Source organism: Castor canadensis, chromosome 10, assembly GCF_047511655.1.
Source record: "Castor canadensis chromosome 10, mCasCan1.hap1v2, whole genome shotgun sequence".
NCBI lineage: Eukaryota > Metazoa > Chordata > Mammalia > Rodentia > Castoridae > Castor > Castor canadensis.
The window spans coordinates 85059150-85076741 of NC_133395.1; the positions used below are offsets into that span (position 1 = coordinate 85059150).

Genomic DNA, 17592 nt, shown 5'->3' on the forward strand with positions numbered 1-17592 from the left:
GAGATTAGAATGCTGAGCTGTCTGTGCAAATATTCTGAAATCCAAAGCAGTGACAGATCCAAAACACTTCTGGTTTCAAGCATTTTAGATAAAGGGTGCTCAACCTGTACTTTGGTCAGTTGCCTTCTCTTATCTTGACCCTTGATTTTCTTCCTCCCACTCATTCTTTTAGACTTTTTCTGAATTCCCTTTACTGGTATCAACTCCTTTAGTTGCCAGGCCGTTCTGAGGTTTTCCTCATAGAAAGGGATGCTGATTCAAGGACAGTGGAATGAAGGTTCAATAGCATCCAGGTTGCAGTGTATCTGAGATTCAGCACCAGTGTCAGACTGGGTCCAGCCAGCAGTCTGTCCTGCAGAAGTCAGTCTGTCCTTGAGCAGCTGTTCAGAGAAACACGGGTGTTTTCTCAGCACAGATCTGACCTTAGCCTGCAGGTGATGTTGATCTTCATTCGTCCACATTTCACCCTCTTTCTGCCCAAATACCATGGCCATGTTCTAGATAGTTTTATGCTAGAAAAAGGTATCAGCACTTGTAAGGGAACAACACCTGCCTTGCCCTTCTTTGCTTGATGTATAAAAAGTACATAGCAAAGAAGGAAAGCTACAATCAGGGTAGGAGTAACTTCTGTTCTGGAGTTCAAGATTATGTTATATGAGACCACTATATTGAAGTGTTACTGAGAATCACAGAAACTTACACAGTTTGCATTTTCTTCGATCACAGGCAGTGTTTCTTCTGTTGTGTTTGATTATTCATTAGGTTTCAAGCTTAGTATTAATTTTCTGCTACGAAGGTTTAAAACTAGGACCCACGGCCTATGAAGGGGGAAAAGCACCATAAACATGGGGGGATTCTTGCATTACCCTATTGATTGGTATCATAGAAATTCTCAGAAATCTAAAAATATAAATTTCTTGATGTTTGGTTATGGTTATTTGGTTTTGATATGGGATTGTTTGTCTGAGCTGACATCTTATTTTGAGGTTGTTCACAGTATCTGAGAGTATGCTTTGCATTGTGCAGCCTGCTGAATACATTATCCCACTTAATCTTCCAAACAACCCATGATATCCTTCATTAATGCATGAGAAAACCAAGGCACAGAGTGATCAAACAATTTTTCAAGGCCATGTGGCCCCTGAACATAGTACTCTAGGGGATTTCAGCTTAGCCAGTGTGTTTCAGAGTCTGTTCTCTTAGCCATTTACTACACCAACTAACCTAAACCAGAAGGCTGGAAGTAGGAATACAGAATCTGCTTTCTTATTTTTACTGTTTGAGTATTCTGTCCTGAAGATTAGGTGTTTTCAATAAAGAATGCCTTTTGACATTGTAACAACTTTCAGGGAAGCAAAGGCTTGCCAAACTTACGTCTTGATGCTTCAACTCTTTTTCTTTAAAAGGCATGTTTGTGCTGGGTGTGCCTAGAGCAGCTCTTTTGGTCAGGTGCAGGCTGGGCTTCAGCCTTCAAGAATCTCCCCACCCCAGAGGCTGGGTCTTAGCTGGAACCTTATGTGTTCACTCTCTGTCATTTCTGTCTGCTTGAGGCTAAGTGGTCATTATATGGGGACTGTGAGAGTGGATTATTTGGGAAAACAACTTTGTACTGGTGTTGAATACCAAAGATGAACGTGCATCTTCCTATCTCATCCATTACTGCCATTAAAGTGGTTGTTTATGACGATGCATTTGAAGGGCCCACTAGCAGTTCCCATAATAGAGATTTTATGACCTATTAATAGGTGGAAAGGATGTTACTAAACTTGACCCTTTTTTTTCCTTTCTTCTTAGTGAACCTCAGGCAATGTGCTATGTGGAAACAGCTAATCTAGATGGAGAAACAAACCTTAAAATACGTCAGGTAAAGTCACCTTTATGGCTGAAGTTGTTAATAGAGGCCCAAGTAGCAAATAGGGCCTCCACATGTACTAGTCAGTGTCTTTTGTGGGGGAAAAAATAAATTTTTTACTTATAAAAGATTACATGTTAGCCCTAGTGGAATCTGGAAGAATGTACCTTTGATAATGAGGGAACTCACTGAGAGAGGTAGGGGACCTAGAATAAATAGACTTCATCAAAGTGTAGGTCATAAAGTGTATCATGCCTTTGTTCCACCCTCCTGAGCTCCTTACCTGGGATGCTAAAGATAGCGGACATTCTTACTAAGCTGGTCTGAGCTGGGCAGTGGGAAGGAGCACACCTGTAGTGGACACACAGAGTAGACAGTACCTGGGAACCTCAGTTTACCTGGTTGTTGGAATTGAGAATCTAGCTGTGGAGAGTGGTTATATTACATACAGTATTTCCTTTCCTTAAATAAACTATTCTTAGTGTACATTTTATCCTAACATGAAGAATAATAGTCTGTAATGTATACAAATATTGAACATTAGGACACTTAACTCTTTCTGTTGTATAAAGTTGAATTCAATAATTCTGTCTACATAGCTTTTTTTTCTCCTGTACCTATTTTCTCTAGACAATTTTTTTCTGCTTAAAGAAGAGTTAATGAGGTTTGTTGTTCTATTCTGTTTCTCCATGTGTTTGGAGATGTTCAGAATACAGCATTTTAAAAATCCAAAAGAAGAGAGTAGAATATCAGAGAGGTACTATTTTCTGCTTTGGTGTTAGAGGACAGCCAATAGTGCGTGCTTCCTGTCAGGCTTTTGGGTATGTCAGTTATTACTTAAACCTGGATGTTCCCAGCACAAGGATGTAATCTGCACCTTTTACTACACTGAAATCTTTTCTTCACATTTTTGCATGAGATTGTTGTGCAGAAGCTGTTGGCAAAGGCCCGCTTAAGGGACCTATACTTGATTATCAAAATGTCACATTGCCATTGACTCATTATGATTGACGGAATGCTGACTGCTGTCTCTTAAACACAGAAGATCGTGTTCAATTTTCTCTATTGCTTTAATGTTTTAGGGTTTGAGCCACACTGCTGACATGCAGACAAGGGAAGTGTTGATGAAGCTGTCTGGAACTATAGAATGTGAGGGACCCAATCGCCACCTCTATGACTTCACTGGCACCTTGCACCTGGATGGGAAAAGGTAGCTCTTCCTTTTCTCAATTTCTTTTTCTAAATGTGACCAAGAATTCCTGGAGCTTTGGAAAATGTTTCCTAATTTTATAGTGTTGGAAAATAGTGAGGTTTCTTCATATTTAGCTCAGCCCTGAGAGATTGTTCAACCATTTAAAACTTCTCTTAAGGGGCTGGCATAGTGGCTCAAGTAGTATAGTACCTGCCTAGCAAGTGTGAAGCCCTGAGGTCAGCATCTCCCCCACAAAGAAAACCAACAAAAAACTTCCCACTTTTGACTAGAGTCATAGGGCCTCAGAGGTTCACAGCAGGTAGCCTGTTCTTCCTGTGCCAGACCTGCCAGGCGGGAGAAGGGGTTTTAGCTGAATAAAATGGTGTAAAAAATCAGAAGAGAGGTGTCTGAGGTGTGTCCAACCTGATACACTTGGGAGAGAAATTTATACCTTTTTTGCTAGCTTTCTTCTAAAGGGTTTGTTTTTATTTTATTTGTTTTTGCTGTGCTAAGCATCACACCCAGGGCCTTGCTTAATAGAGGCAAGTACTCTTACCACTGAGCCACACCTCCAGCCCTGTTTGTTTAGAAAGTTGAATTAAGTGAACAGTTACTCTTTCTTTAAAATGTTCAGTGCCCCATTGTCCATATTCTGTTGTCCTAGTCTTTTGGCTTTTGCTTCATCGTCTGAGAGCCGTCTTTTGTCAAGTGTAGGTGTAGTCTCTAATTGTTGCCCATCTGTTATCTGAATGCCTCCTTCCTGTACCTCTGAGAGCCTACTGGGCTGTCCATTGCATTGGAATCAACCTAGATCTTGGAAGGACCCAATTATAGCACTCAAACAAAGCCACATATGGTATCTAAGTATGACTACTTTTTGGTTGTCATTTTGCATGGGTAGCCAGTCATTCCATTTACTCTACTCCCTGTTTCATATTACTAAGTTATCACTCCGTCATTTATCTAAACATTAAGTCATCCCTGACAAATATAATATGAGAAGTTTGCTGCTTTTCTCCCCCTTATCATAGTCTATAAAACAAATTGAGTTTCAGAAATGAATAAACTTCTGATTGTTCTTTTAGCAACTTCCTTTCTGGGTGTTCTTTTGTAACAGGATTATAAGAGGTATACTTCCCTCTAATATTTTATAGAAAAAGAATCCTGGTTTTTTTCTCAGTGATGAATGGATGAAACAGACATTTTTTTTTTTGTGGTCCTTTTCTGGTATGTTAAGCCAAGGGTAACCTTTATTGCTCAAATTTGACTGAAAAAAGCATTTGATTTATTGTTTAAGGGGGAAGCTCATGCTTGTCAGACTATCATTAAATGTAAATGTTGTTTCTTATTTTTAGCCCTGTTGCCCTTGGGCCTGACCAGATCTTATTAAGAGGTACACAGCTTAGAAATACTCAGTGGGTCTTTGGCATAGTTGTTTACACTGGACACGACACCAAACTCATGCAGGTAAAATGTTTCTATGCTGAAAAACGTTATTGACTTTATTATTTTTGTTTGGTTTTTTACCCTTTCTATTTTTATTGAGGTGGGGGTGGGCATGCAGATACCACATTTAGGAAGCTCAGGTTTATCTATGAACCTAAATTAGGAAAAAGAGTACCTTTAAATTTTAGCTCCTTAGGTAGTTCTTCTGGATTTTTTGTTGTTGTTATTGGGTATTGGTTAGCTCTCACCTGAAGTACAAATAGTGTTTTCTACACTTAAGAGGATCAATTGATTTTAACATATTTTGTCTTCTGGACTTAAGAGGGGAGTTAGTTCTCGACATTTAAACTGAGCTATTTTTCAACTAATATTTATTCCTCATATTTCAAAAATTATCAATTTAAAATGATTTTGCTCTTTTTTACCTAATTTTTTTTCTTAAATTTTTGTTTTTGAATTTGTAGCCCAAATTTATATTATGATGTGTTTGGTCAGGCAACTTTTGAAATTCTATATAAATCAGTATCTATGTCATTTCTTACGTGCCTTGGGTATTACTTGCCATGATATTTTGCTAATGGCCATTATTAATGAGAATTGGCTTTTCTTTTTGTCTGTCCCCTTTGTATAACTTCTAAGGCTCACATCTGTCCATATGTCTCGATTAACATCATTTAGTGGTCACCATATACTGAGTCTTGTGCTTGGATACAATAGCAGAAGATCAAGTCTTATTCTTGGGGAACTGGGAAGATGAATTAGTCATAGGGATTACAAAGTAGTGGTGTAATTATTGTAAGATGTGGCATTACAGAGTCCTGTGAGTGTATACAGAAAGGTTGGGTGCTATTTGACCAGACACCTTGAATGATCCCAAGGCAGAATCATGTTTTAAATTATAAGCTTGAGGAGGGAGACTGTTGTTTTGATCTGCTGTGCCTCCCCCAACCCCCATAGAGGTCAAATAATAGGATGAGAGAGTTTAAACTTAGAACAGATTAGATATCCCCCCTGGGCCACACCTGCTCTTTAATGTAGTGAAGACAGGGAAGGAAATTAGGATTAGAAGGCTAGAGAGAGTCACTGAAGTTGAAGAGGGTTGTTGCAGTCTTTTAGTGATATATATGCTGATAAGTGCGTAGGATAATTATCTTCGAGTTTCTGAAGTTGAGGGTTTCTAGAGTGGGGAGACTTGCAGCTGAACCATGGCAGTAGGAAGTGAAAGGGTGAGCTGTGGCAGGCCATTTGATATTGAGCAGTAAGGAACTGAACGATGAGGTGTGCAATAGGTTGGTGCTGGGATTTTGAAGACAGGATAATGGCAAGATTGGGACAGAGAGGAGGAGTTCCATGAGCCAGTTGCTCAAGTCTTCCATGAAGGAGGGAACGTGATGGGAGGGGGCAGAAGGTAGTGTAGCCAAATGGCATGAATTTTGTGAACAACATTTTAAAGATGGCATTAGACAAAGGTAAGAAGTACCGTGAGGTCTCAAATGTACACCTAATAATACTACCTCCAGACATGGGCTCAGTGAAGTGTCCTCTGCTTTTGTGGGGAGGGTCAGGTCTGGGTAAGGCAGGGAACAGGAGGAGAGTGAATGAAGAGGGGAAGGACTTGGAGCAGCTTAGATGGTAGAACCATGTGGCCCCAGGCACAGTGGAAAGCTTGCAGAGGTTGTATGTTGGGGAAAGGGGCTTCATGACAGGTAGAAAAACAAATAGTTGGTGAATTCTGAGAAGCAGCTTTTGGGTGGATCAAGATTGTTTGGCCTGTCTGAGAAATGTCTGATCTGCCTTCCTGCCTGGTACTTACCCCTTCACAAGGGCTGATTTAGAATGGTTAAATTTTATTGTTTCTGGGAAGTCTGTATGCAAAGACTTCACCTTGATGAATAGTGCTCTGCCACCTAGTAAGTGGTCTTGAACTCTCTCATCCCAGTGCCCGTAACCTCTGCCAAACACTTGGAGCTCCACTGACCACAGATCATTACTTCTGTGTTTTTATGCTAGAGTGACAAAGAGATGATGGGTAGTTAGCTCAGATTTGGGTAGGGTCCCAAGACTATTTTTCAGATTGTGCATATAACAAGTTCAGGCCCTCTTCAAATTCTCTTTTATATTGGGTGACTTTTCAGGGTATAATATTGTTTTTCTGCATGGGATATAGCATTGTAACTCAGGTCTAAGAGTTATTTGTACTTTAAAACATTCCTGTGATCTCTTTGGTGAGAAAAGTGTGCAATAAGTGAACTCATGCAGTCTGTATCTTGTGAGTGTGAGAGGCCCCTTTCCCTGCTCCTCCATGTGACAGACCTCCATGTAACAAACCCCTTGATAAGGCTTCCTGCAAGTTGACTGCTCCAGTACAGAGTGATGGAAAAACCGCAGCAACATCTGTGCCTCTAGGACTGGAGCCAGTAAAAATACTGAACTTTCAAAAGGAATGTAACGTAACACACATAGCTGGAAGCCATCCTGTTTGCGAAGTAACATTTTTCATCTGTGTTTATGCTACTTGACCACAGAGAGGAAGATCCATTGCTTTGGGGTTTTTTGTTTTGTTTTGTTTTTCTGGTGGCACTGAGATTTGAACTGGGGGCCTCACGCCAGGCAGGTGCTCTGCCACTTGAGCCTTTCTGCCAGCACTGCTTCAGGGTTCTGAAATTCCCACCTCTATGCCTTCTGCCCTTCAGGGTTCACTGTGTTCATGCTTAACATAGTTAGTTATACATTGTCATCTTTCAGTCTACCACATACGATGGTTGAATTAATGGGAAAGAGAAATTAGCACATTAATTACAGCAAACATTAACCACGATACATCATGGATTGCTCTAAGCAGTTCACGTGTATTAACTCATTTATTCTTCACTATGAGGAAGATACTATCATTGTTCTCCATTCATAGATGGGGAAACTGAGGCATAGTGTCTAAATAACCCAAGCTTACAAACCTAAAAAGAGATAGAGCTGAGATTCAAATCCAGGCAAGGAAACCCCAGAGTTGTTGTTCTAACCAGCATTCTGTTGCCTGCTTTTTCAGAGGGAACAAAATATGTGAAATTCAGGTTTGATTTCAAGCTTTTTCAAAATCTAGTGTTTTTACCTGTTTCTGTTTACAACTCGATTACATCAAAGTCATGGTGCTCTTTAAGAATTTCAAAATAACTTACAACTTACTTAGATTCTAGAAGGAATCTAACACTAAAAAGCCATTGTTGAAAGTAGAAACGTTCAGGGGAATGGAATGGGTGGGCTGAACTTGGCTTTCCACAAGGTACAAGTGTTGAATCCTGAAATTTTCAGGTTTTTTTTTGTTGTGTTGGATGAAAGGTAAATTTTCCTAATCACGTTAACTGACTGGAGTTAGTTACTAATGAGATTATAGAAATTAGGTTTTTGTCATTTTTTCTGCCTGTACATTCAATAAATGTTTATTAAAATAATAAAATCTTTAGTTTTGGAAAGATTAGGACAAACAGTGTTGGGACGGGTCTCCTGGCTCTTGCATGAGGCCAGATGTGCATTTAGGTCCCAGTTGACTTTGTATGGTATTCAATTGATTACAAGATGGCCTTTGCTAATAGATTTTCATGTAGAGTCTAGAGGGTTTTTTTTTTTAAGGCTGTAAGGGACAAATAATTAGAACTAATGAAAAAGTGGAACAATATAACAATTTCTCAACTTCTTCACCCCCTAAAATGGTGATAATGGTTCAGTGATAGAATTTGGATGGGTGTCAGTGACATCATGCATGAAATTCTCTATGGAGCTCAGGAATGAATTACCTCTCATTTCATCTCAATTTTATTCTCGCATTGTGACTTTATTAGTATTCTTGTTCTTGGAGGCATTTCTAACCTCACTCTTTTTGTGACCAGATAAATTGATCATAGAGAAAAGGAGAGTGATGACCTACATTTTTTTCCAAGATACTATTTCTTTGGTCATTTTTTGCCTTACAAACTTGAATGTCACCTACTCTTGCAAATCAGTGTGACCTCTGAAATAGCCAGAGCCGAGATTCATGGGAGAAGACTTGTAGATGAAGCTCCATTGCCCATCTCTCTCCAGCCAGTCCTGGCTTCTGATTTAATCCAGGAATTGTCTCACTTCCAGGAATGGATTATCCTAATTAATTCCCACCTACCTTTCCTTTTCTCAGGATCTCCTTCAGCCATCTGCTGTACTACTTTAGTAATCTCCTGTTACTGTTTACAAACTTTAGCAAGGTTAGTGGCTTAAAGCCACACAAAATTATGTTGCAATTCTGTAGGTCAGAGGGTGGATATGGGTCACACCAGACTAAAGCTCAAGGTGTGGGCTGCAGAATACCCTGGTAGGGTAATTGTTATTTACCTTTCCCAGCCTCTGTCGGAACCTGCACTCCTTGGCTTGTGGTTCCCTCCTGCCATCTTCAAAGCCAGCAGTATTGCATCTGTCTGACCATTTTTCTGTAGTCATTTCTCCCTTGTTCCACAATCAGGAGATGCTCTTTATTTTGAGGACCCTTATGATTAGATTGGGCCCATTCAGGTAATCCAGGAAAATCTCCCCACCTCAGATTCTTAATCATATGTTGAAAGTCCCTTTTGCTGTCTAACATAACCTCAGTGCCCAGGAAGTAGGACATGGGCGCCATTGGGTACCATCTTGTTTTTCAGGTATATATATTTAAAGATATTTATTCTATCCATCAAAACTATCTTCAGATTTTTTTATATTTATAAAATGGCTTTAGGTACACAACTGTCTTGTTGAAGCTCTTCTATTGGCTTTTCTTCTACTCAGAGGATGTAGTGAGTTACTTGAGTCCAGTCTTACCAAATTATCTTATATCTATCCCCAAACACGTGGTCTGAGCTCCAGCTGGGCAGGTATATATTTTTAAAGATATTTATTCTGTCCATCAAAACTATCTTCAGATTTTTTTATATTTATAAAATGGCTTTAGGTACACAACTGTCTTGTTGAAGCTCTTCCATTGACTTTTCTTCTGCTCAGAGGATGTAGTGAGTTACTTGAGTCTAGTCTTGCCAAATTATCTTATATCTATCCCCAAACAGGTGGCCTCAGCTCCAGCTGGGCTGGTTTCCCTACCAGTGTAAGACTTGCTTTTTTCTTTCACCTACCTGTCTTCATTCTGCTTGTGACTTGATTTCTCCTATCCATGAAACCCTTTCTGCTTATTTCTTACTCACAGTTCTCCAAGTGAACCTCTTGTCCATTCGTTTATTTTTGACACCTGTGTTCTGTTTTGCATTATCAATGTACATGTCTGTCTTTTTTTCCCTCAGAGTTTGAGCTACTGGAAGATAAGTGAATACTTTAAAATCTCTCTTCCTGTGTTTATTATAGAGCCATGTTATTACTTTAAAGGTTCTATTTAGATTTTTATTGTATACAGTCTCCCAGTTTCTCTCAAATTAGCAGTATTGTGATTTCTTTTAAACTGGTCTTAAATTATTTAGCAGTTATTGCATTCTACAATGAAAATGACTAATTTTATGTTAAGATGTAATCATGAGAAGTAATGTGTCATGTAGAGTTGGAATGTATTCTTTAAACTTGATTCCAGAGCACAATACACTTTTTAATTTCATTGATTATTTGGAAGAGAAATAGTCTTTTACTTTTCCATGGCCAAATTTAGTTGTCTTACTTCCTTTTATCTCTCCCGTTTGCTCCTTACTGACTTTAAACACTGTTTGACAGAATTCTACCAAAGCACCTCTCAAGAGATCCAATGTTGAGAAGGTGACCAATGTACAGATCCTGGTGTTATTTGGCATTCTCCTGGTCATGGCTTTGGTGAGCTCGGTGGGGGCCCTGTACTGGAATGGGTCGCATGGTGGAAAGAACTGGTACATCAAGAAAATGGGTAAGTGTTGGGGAGGGTTGTCACCTGTTGAAATAGAATGACCCATGAAAGGTCATTCCATGAGTGATCTGTGAGTGGTAGCCTTGCCATCCTTCTGCTCCCTTTGGCTACTGTACAAAATGCCAAGCTTTTAAGAATTGACAGAGTAGGAATCATGAGATGAGCACAGTTGGGAATTGTTTTTTACTCAAATGACAGTTTTTAAGGTATTACTAAAGGTCCTTGTTGTTGCTCTAGGAATTACAATGTGAAAATCCAGTTTGGGTTGATACTAACTTAATTCAGTGCAGTGCAGACACATCACTCCAGTATATTTCCACTCCCTCCTCTGCTTGTGCTGTTATTGTCATATATATTACATCTATCTGTTATAATCTCATGTTTCTTAAAGAAGCTAAAAGAAAAAATGTATTTATGAAATTATTTTATATTACTCTACCTGTTTTCCATTTCTGGTACCCTTCATTTGTTCCTGTGAATAAGTTACCAGCTGATATAATTTCTTTATCTTTATTGTTGCCTCACCTCTTTGTATGGCTGTATGTATAACATCTGCATGTAATGCCAACAACAAAACTTTATAAAGATATTTTATAATTTCTTTAATGAAGGAGACAAGATAAAATATGCAATTCTACTATCTGTTATAAATATCTAATATAAGTTTCTTTACTGGTGCCTTTTGTTTTCTTTTTCTCCTCCTCTTTTCCTTCCCCTTCCTCTCCTCCCCTCTTCCTCTTCCCCCTTCTCCTTCCCTTCACTCTCTTCTCTTCCTCCTCTTTCTCCTTCTGTTTATGATCCCTCCTCTCCTTCTTTTTGTGCTGGGGATCAAACCCAGGACCACCACATGCTAGGCAAGTGCTCTATCTCTGAGTCACATCATTAGCTTTCCTTTTTTTTAGATGTGGATTTTTAAAAAAATGTAGATTTTTCTTTTCTCTCTTTTTCTTTTTGGTGGTACTAGGATTTGAATATGCTTGCTAGGCAGGTGCTCTACCACTTGAGCCACTCCTCCAGCCCTAAAACATGGACTTTTTAATGTCATGTGTCATTTCTTTCATTCTTGTGAACTTCCTTTAATATTTCTTGGGAGGCAGGTTGGCTGGCAACAAGTTACCTCAGTTTTTATCTTGGAATCCTAATTTTTCCTTTGTTTTTGAGGGAAGGTTTGCTGGACAAAGAATTCTGATTGACATTCTTTTTGCGTTAGTTCTTTGTGATTTCCTACTTCCTTCTGACTTCTTACTGAGAAGTCTGTCATTAATCTTTTGGGTTTTTATTGTTTGTATGTGAGTCATTTTTCTATAGCCGCTTTCAGTACATTGCTTTTGGTTTTCATACTTTCATATTTATTTTGTTTGGTTTTCTAATACTTTTTATGTTTATTTTGTTGCATTTTCAAATAGTTTTATGTTTATTTTGTTTGGACTTTGTTGAGCTTCTTGGGTATATAGATTAACATTTTTCATCAAATTCGGGGGGGTGGTTTGGGTATTATTCAGATACCGTTTCTGTCACATTCTCAGTCATCTTTCCTTTTTGTACTTCATTATGTGTGTGTTTGTATAGTTCTTGTGTCCTACAGGTTTCTGAGGCTCTGTTAATCTTTCTTTATTCTGTGGTCTTTCTGTTCTTTAGATTGGATAATGTGTTGGTCTCTCTTCAAGTTTACTTATTTGATATCTTCTGCCAACTCAAATATCCTGTTGAGCTTCACTAGTGACTTTTTCAGTTCACTTACTGTATTTTTAACTCCAGAATTTGCATTTGGTTCTTTTTTATAGAGGAAAAAACTTCTGTTTATTGATATTCTTATTTTGAGTTGCCATCATCATCATACTTTTCTTCAATTCTTCAGTTTCTTTCTGTCTTTGAATATGTTTTTGCCAGGTTCCTTATCTGGGTTCCCCTCAAAAGCAGGTCCTGCCCCCCTCTCCCACCTTCTTTTTTTAAGTCCCTAATTTTCTTGTGGTTGATAACTGGCCATTTTAGATAATATACTACAGCACTCTAGATTCTGATTTCCTTTTCCTTCTAGGGCTTGTTGTTATTTTCTGTTTGTTTAGTGACTCCTCTGGATGAATTTTGTAAGTCTGTTTTTTTCTCTTGTACTAGATAGTTTCTGATGTTATGTCTCAGTTTTATTTCCTTGTTTTTACTTCTTTTTAAGTGCATAGTTTAAAATGTGTAGTGTTTTTTAGTTCGTTAATAGTTTTGTGCAACTCTCACTGCTACCTAACTTCAGAACGTTTCTGTCACCTTAGAAAGGAACCCCGTCCCCACCAGCAGCAAGTCCTCACCTTGTTTTGAAGTCAGATCCTTCTGGGCCTGTAGAGCTTGGAGGTCAGCCAGTGATTGGTCAGAGGTCAAACATAGGCCCCTCAAGGCCATAGGGAGCATGTCCTTTGTGGTCTGTGGGTGTTTTGAGGCAGGCCTTTCATGTTTGGGTAGATTAAAGTGTGACCCCACATTCAGGCAAAACCTAATAGCATACGGGTACCCTCTCTAGTCCCCACTGAGATGGTGCAGATTGCATGTGGGCAAGACTGCCTGGCCTGTGAATGTGCTCTTAGTGAGGCTTTTTTGGCCACATCTTTCCATGAGCACCCCTATTACATTTCTAGATGGTTTGCTGTTTCTCTCTATTGTATCATGGAGATATTTACCTTTCCCGATTGTGAGCCAATGGGAACTCTCTTTTTTATAGTTTCCTGGGCATGGTAACCTTTATTATACTCCATCCAAATAGTATGAGTTCCCTGAGAATGTTCCTGTCCTGATAGCCTGAGCTACTCTGAGGTAGTAGTCTCTGTACTGTGGGATAGCATCCCTGCATTCTGGAGCCGGGGTAGGGAGGATGGGAGCTGCAGCTCTCCTGGTTTACCCCTGTCCGCACCCAGAGTAGAACTTAAGCACCCTGGGTCTGTGATATGGGCAGTGGTGGAGGAATAGCCTCTGGCTTTCATGCCAGGGCTTCCACTGTTCTCAAAAGACTCAGCAGATTTCTCAAATACATGCTTTTGAATTTTCTATGCTCTCTGATCCATTTCCAGAGACTTTATAAAGTTGTTCTTAATCATTTTTGTCCAGCTTTCCTGCTGTTTTTTTGGAGGGGATAAGATCTGCCAGTCTCTTTACATAGAAGTTCCAGAAAAGAAGTAGAATTTAATGACAAAAATTTAATGATAAGCTTAAATTTTAAACTTTAGGGTATTTCCTTGGGGTCATTGTTATTCTCATCTTTTAATTTCTTTGGTTAAGCTGTTTAACTTTTTTTTTAAACCTTTCTAGTTATTTCATATGGAAAACTCACATTCTGAACTGAACAGGAGAACACTTGTTCTTGCTTTACAAATGTGGGAAATCTGACTGGCACTTCAGTTGCAACTACATTAGACTCTCTCGGTTTTGGTTCTTAAAATTTGGATTTGGACTGTGTTGTGTGTGCTGCTTCAAATGTGAAGATTGACACTATGGTACATATGTTATTAGTCCCACAATGTCGTGGTCTGGGTAAACGTTCAGCATTGATACAGGCCTTGTGGAAACTGGTACTTGAGTCCTCAGACAGTGTCAAACTCTAGTACTGGTGGCCTGATTGACAGTGGGGCAATGTCTTTTTGTCTCACCACAGTGCTTTCTGTTTTGTACGCATAGTAGATCCTGGGACATTTGCGTTGCCACTGTTGGAGCTTTGACTTCAGTTCCTGCCAGGTTCTGTCCATTCTCATGTTCTTTTGATTATTTTTATCTGGCTGGAGTTTTTTACATATGAGCGGAGATTCTCTTTTCTTCTTTTATGACCTCTCCTGGTTATTGGCTTTGACACAGAACATTCTAGGGTTTCTTGGGCTTTAGGTTTAGGTTTTCCCTGAAAATACTTTCTTATACTATGTACAGTGATATAAAGCATTTTTTGGCTCAGTAGTATTTGAAACCAGAAAATTTATTTTCTTCATATACGGCTTTATTGTCAGGCAGATACTTGTTTCTAAACAAATGCTGTACTTTTGGGGCATCTATAGCTGTTGGGATATAGAGATCTTATGTAGCAACTCCTTAGTTCTCTAGAGGAACCAGAGAGCAAAGCAGTATGTTGCCCAGAGAAGTGGAAGGCTTGGTAGTAAGCAGAAAATGAAATGTGAGGTGGAGGCAGGAGGATTATGAGCTCCAGACCAGCCAGGGCAAAGTTAGTGAGACATTATTATTATTTTTTTATTGTTTTATTGTTCATATGAGCATACAAGGCTTGGGTCATTTCTCCCCCCTGCCCCTACCCCATCCCTTACCACCCACTCCGCCCCCTACCTCTCCCCCCACCCCCTCAACACCCAGCATAAACTATTTTGCCCTTATCTCTAATTTTGTTGAAGAGAGAGTATAGGCAATAATAACAAGGAACAAGTGTTCCTGGTTGAGATAAGGATAGCTATACAGGGAGTTGACTCACATTAATTTCCTGTACGTGTGTGTTGCCTTCTAGGTTAATTCTTTTTGATCTAACCTTTTCTCTAGATCCTGGTCCCCTTTTCCTGTTGGCCTCAGTTGCTTTTAAGGTATCTGCTTTAGTTTCTCTGCGTTAAGGGCAACAAATGCTAGCTAGTTTTTTAGGTGTCTTACCTATCCTCCCCCTAGAGACCACTTCTTTTGATGAACAGAAGCTGCAAATAGGGATATTTTGACAGTTTCTTTACCTATTTGTATTCCTTTTATTCCTTCTTCTTGCCTAATTGCTCTGGCTAGGAATTCCAGTACTATGTTGAATAGGAGTGGAGATAGTGGGTATCCTTGTCTGGTTCCTGATTTTAGAGGGAATGGTTTCAGTTTTTCTCCATTAAGTATAATGCTGGCTGTAGGTTTGTCATATATAGCTTTTATAATGTTGAGGAACTTTCCTTCTATTCCTAGTTTTCTTAGAGCTTTTATCATGAAATGGTGTTGGATCTTATCAAAGGCTTTTCCTGCATCTATTGAGATGATCAAGTGGTTTTTGTCTTTGCTTCTGTTAATGTGGTTTATTACGTTTTTGATTTTCGTATGTTGAACCACCCCTGCATCCCTGGGATGAAGCCTACTTGGTCGTGGTGAATAATCTTTTTGATGTGTTGTTGAATTCGGTTTGCCATTATTTTGTTGAGGATTTTTGCATCAATGTTCATTAAGGAGATTGGCCTATAGTTCTCCTTTTTGGAGGTGTCTTTGCCTGGTTTTGGGATAAGTGTAATACTGGCTTCATAAAATGTGTTTGTCAGTTTTCCTTCCCTTTCTATTTTGTGGAACAGTTTAAGGAGGGTTGGTATCAGTTCTTCTTTAAAGGTCTGATAGAATTCAGCAGAGAATCCATCAGGTCCTGGTCTTTTCTTTTTGGGGAGACTCTTGATTGCATGAGACATTATTTTAAAAACAAAATACACAAACAGTGGGGCTGGGGGGATGATTCAAGTGGTAGGTATAGTGCTTGCCTAGTACGTATGAGGCCCTGAGTTCAAACCCCACTAAAACACACACACACACACTCATGAAAGGATGGTGGAAGAGCCAGTGCCTCTTCCACCAAGCCCAGTGCCTTGTCTTTCCATCACAACCACCCTCTGAAACTCTTAAGTGTGACTCAAACTACCATTTGACATGCTTTCTTGATGAAAGTTCAAGACCTAGTTTGGAGCCATTACAAATTCCTAATCTCCAGTCATAGCCTTCTGCCTTCCCACTAAAAACCCTCCTGTTTTCTTTCCTGTAATGTCCCATGAACTCTTCTGTAGAAGCTGTGTCCACCGTACAGCCAGACAAAGGGGCATCCTGTTTCTGTTCCCTCTCCTCTCCTACAGCCTCCAAAGAGAAGTCAGTCTGTCTGCAGGGACTGTATCTGAATGGTCTTTGTACTCATAGTTCCCCACACATAGCTTTTTTAAATTGACTCTCTAAACTAGCCAATAGGCTTTTGTAGTGAACATTTTTTAGAAAAAAATCCAAAATAACTGAGTTAAAAGAAAGTGAATGGATACTATAAGTAAAACCATATGGATATCCTGGTTTTCTTTGTAGATACAAGCTCGGATAATTTTGGGTACAACCTGTTGACGTTCATCATCTTGTACAACAACCTTATACCCATCAGTCTGCTGGTAACCCTTGAGGTCGTGAAGTACACTCAAGCCCTTTTTATCAACTGGGTGAGTCTTGAAACACTTGAAAAGTTGGACTGCTGGAGAAAGGCCCACCCTGCTGTTAGTGCTCTCAGCGCCTTTGCTGTTTAGTTGTGCACCCAGAAAAGGAAGAATAGAGACCATTTGTTATTAGGTTGGGGGACTGAGCTAGCAAAACAGAGAACTGGCAAGGGATGCTGAGGACCCGAGAGGCAGGGAGTACGGGGAGTGCAGTGTATCACTCCAGGTCTGTGGTGAAGACTAAGGTGGAGAATGAGATGTCACCTGGCTGCTACTGCTGTGGATGCCTTTATAGTCTCATTAGTGCTAAGGAAAAGACCTCTTAGGCCTGCTCCTGTCATGTCCATTCTGTCTCAAAAGCTACTGTGACAGTGAACTTGCACTCAGTTGGAAGGTGGAGGTGGGATTTTTACGAGACCACTGCAGCCTTTCAGCAGTGATGTTGGTAGTGGCATTTGCAGCCCAGGCCTTTCATGTGTGTGTGCATTTCAGTCTCATCTTCACAGCCATCCTGTGCATGGGACACCAGTGAGCTCAGAGTCATGAGTTACTCTAAGTCATGAAATGACCAGCTTGAAACCAAATCTTCTGGATGTGAAATACATGTTTCCTCTTGCCTCAAGGGCTTCCCTATCCTGACTGCAACTTTATTTTACCCCAAATTACAAATTGTCATTTGTATTAAAATGCAAGAAGCCTGTCCTTAACTTCTGTGTTAATCTTTAAAAAGTATTAGTGGTACATATTTTCTAAAGCGCTCTCTCTCTCTCTCTCTCAGGACACAGATATGTACTACATGGGAAATGACACTCCTGCAATGGCAAGGACATCAAACCTTAATGAAGAGCTTGGGCAGGTGAGAACCTCTTTGGGAATTTGGTAAGGGTGACATTTGCAGGAAGCCAGACAAATGTTAGCAGAGGGATCATGGAGAGATTTACTAAGAATAGTTATCAATGAGTGTTGTGATGATGGCTGAAGAGCTGAGTGTATTTGAAAGTACTAATAAATGCAAATGTCAGTTGGTTTTGGGGACACAGCTATCTATATTTGA

The 17592-nt window shown here is 39.6% G+C and overlaps 1 protein-coding gene across 9 annotated transcripts in view; it reads left to right on the forward strand.

Moving 5' to 3' along the window:
• Positions 1–17592, forward strand: part of LOC109685508 (phospholipid-transporting ATPase IB) — a 583492-nt gene that overhangs the window by 128804 nt on the left and 437096 nt on the right. For all 9 annotated transcript variants that reach the window (XR_012436298.1, XM_074043751.1, XM_074043752.1 and 6 more), the window contains 6 exons: positions 1795–1864; positions 2935–3062; positions 4400–4511; positions 10206–10371; positions 16417–16544; positions 17317–17394. Coding sequence is in view for 8 of the 9 variants with exons in the window: in XM_074043751.1 (XP_073899852.1) it covers positions 1795–1864; positions 2935–3062; positions 4400–4511; positions 10206–10371; positions 16417–16544; positions 17317–17394 (682 nt within the window). In the remaining variant the exon portion in view is untranslated. The remainder of the gene's footprint in view (positions 1–1794; positions 1865–2934; positions 3063–4399; positions 4512–10205; positions 10372–16416; positions 16545–17316; positions 17395–17592) is intronic.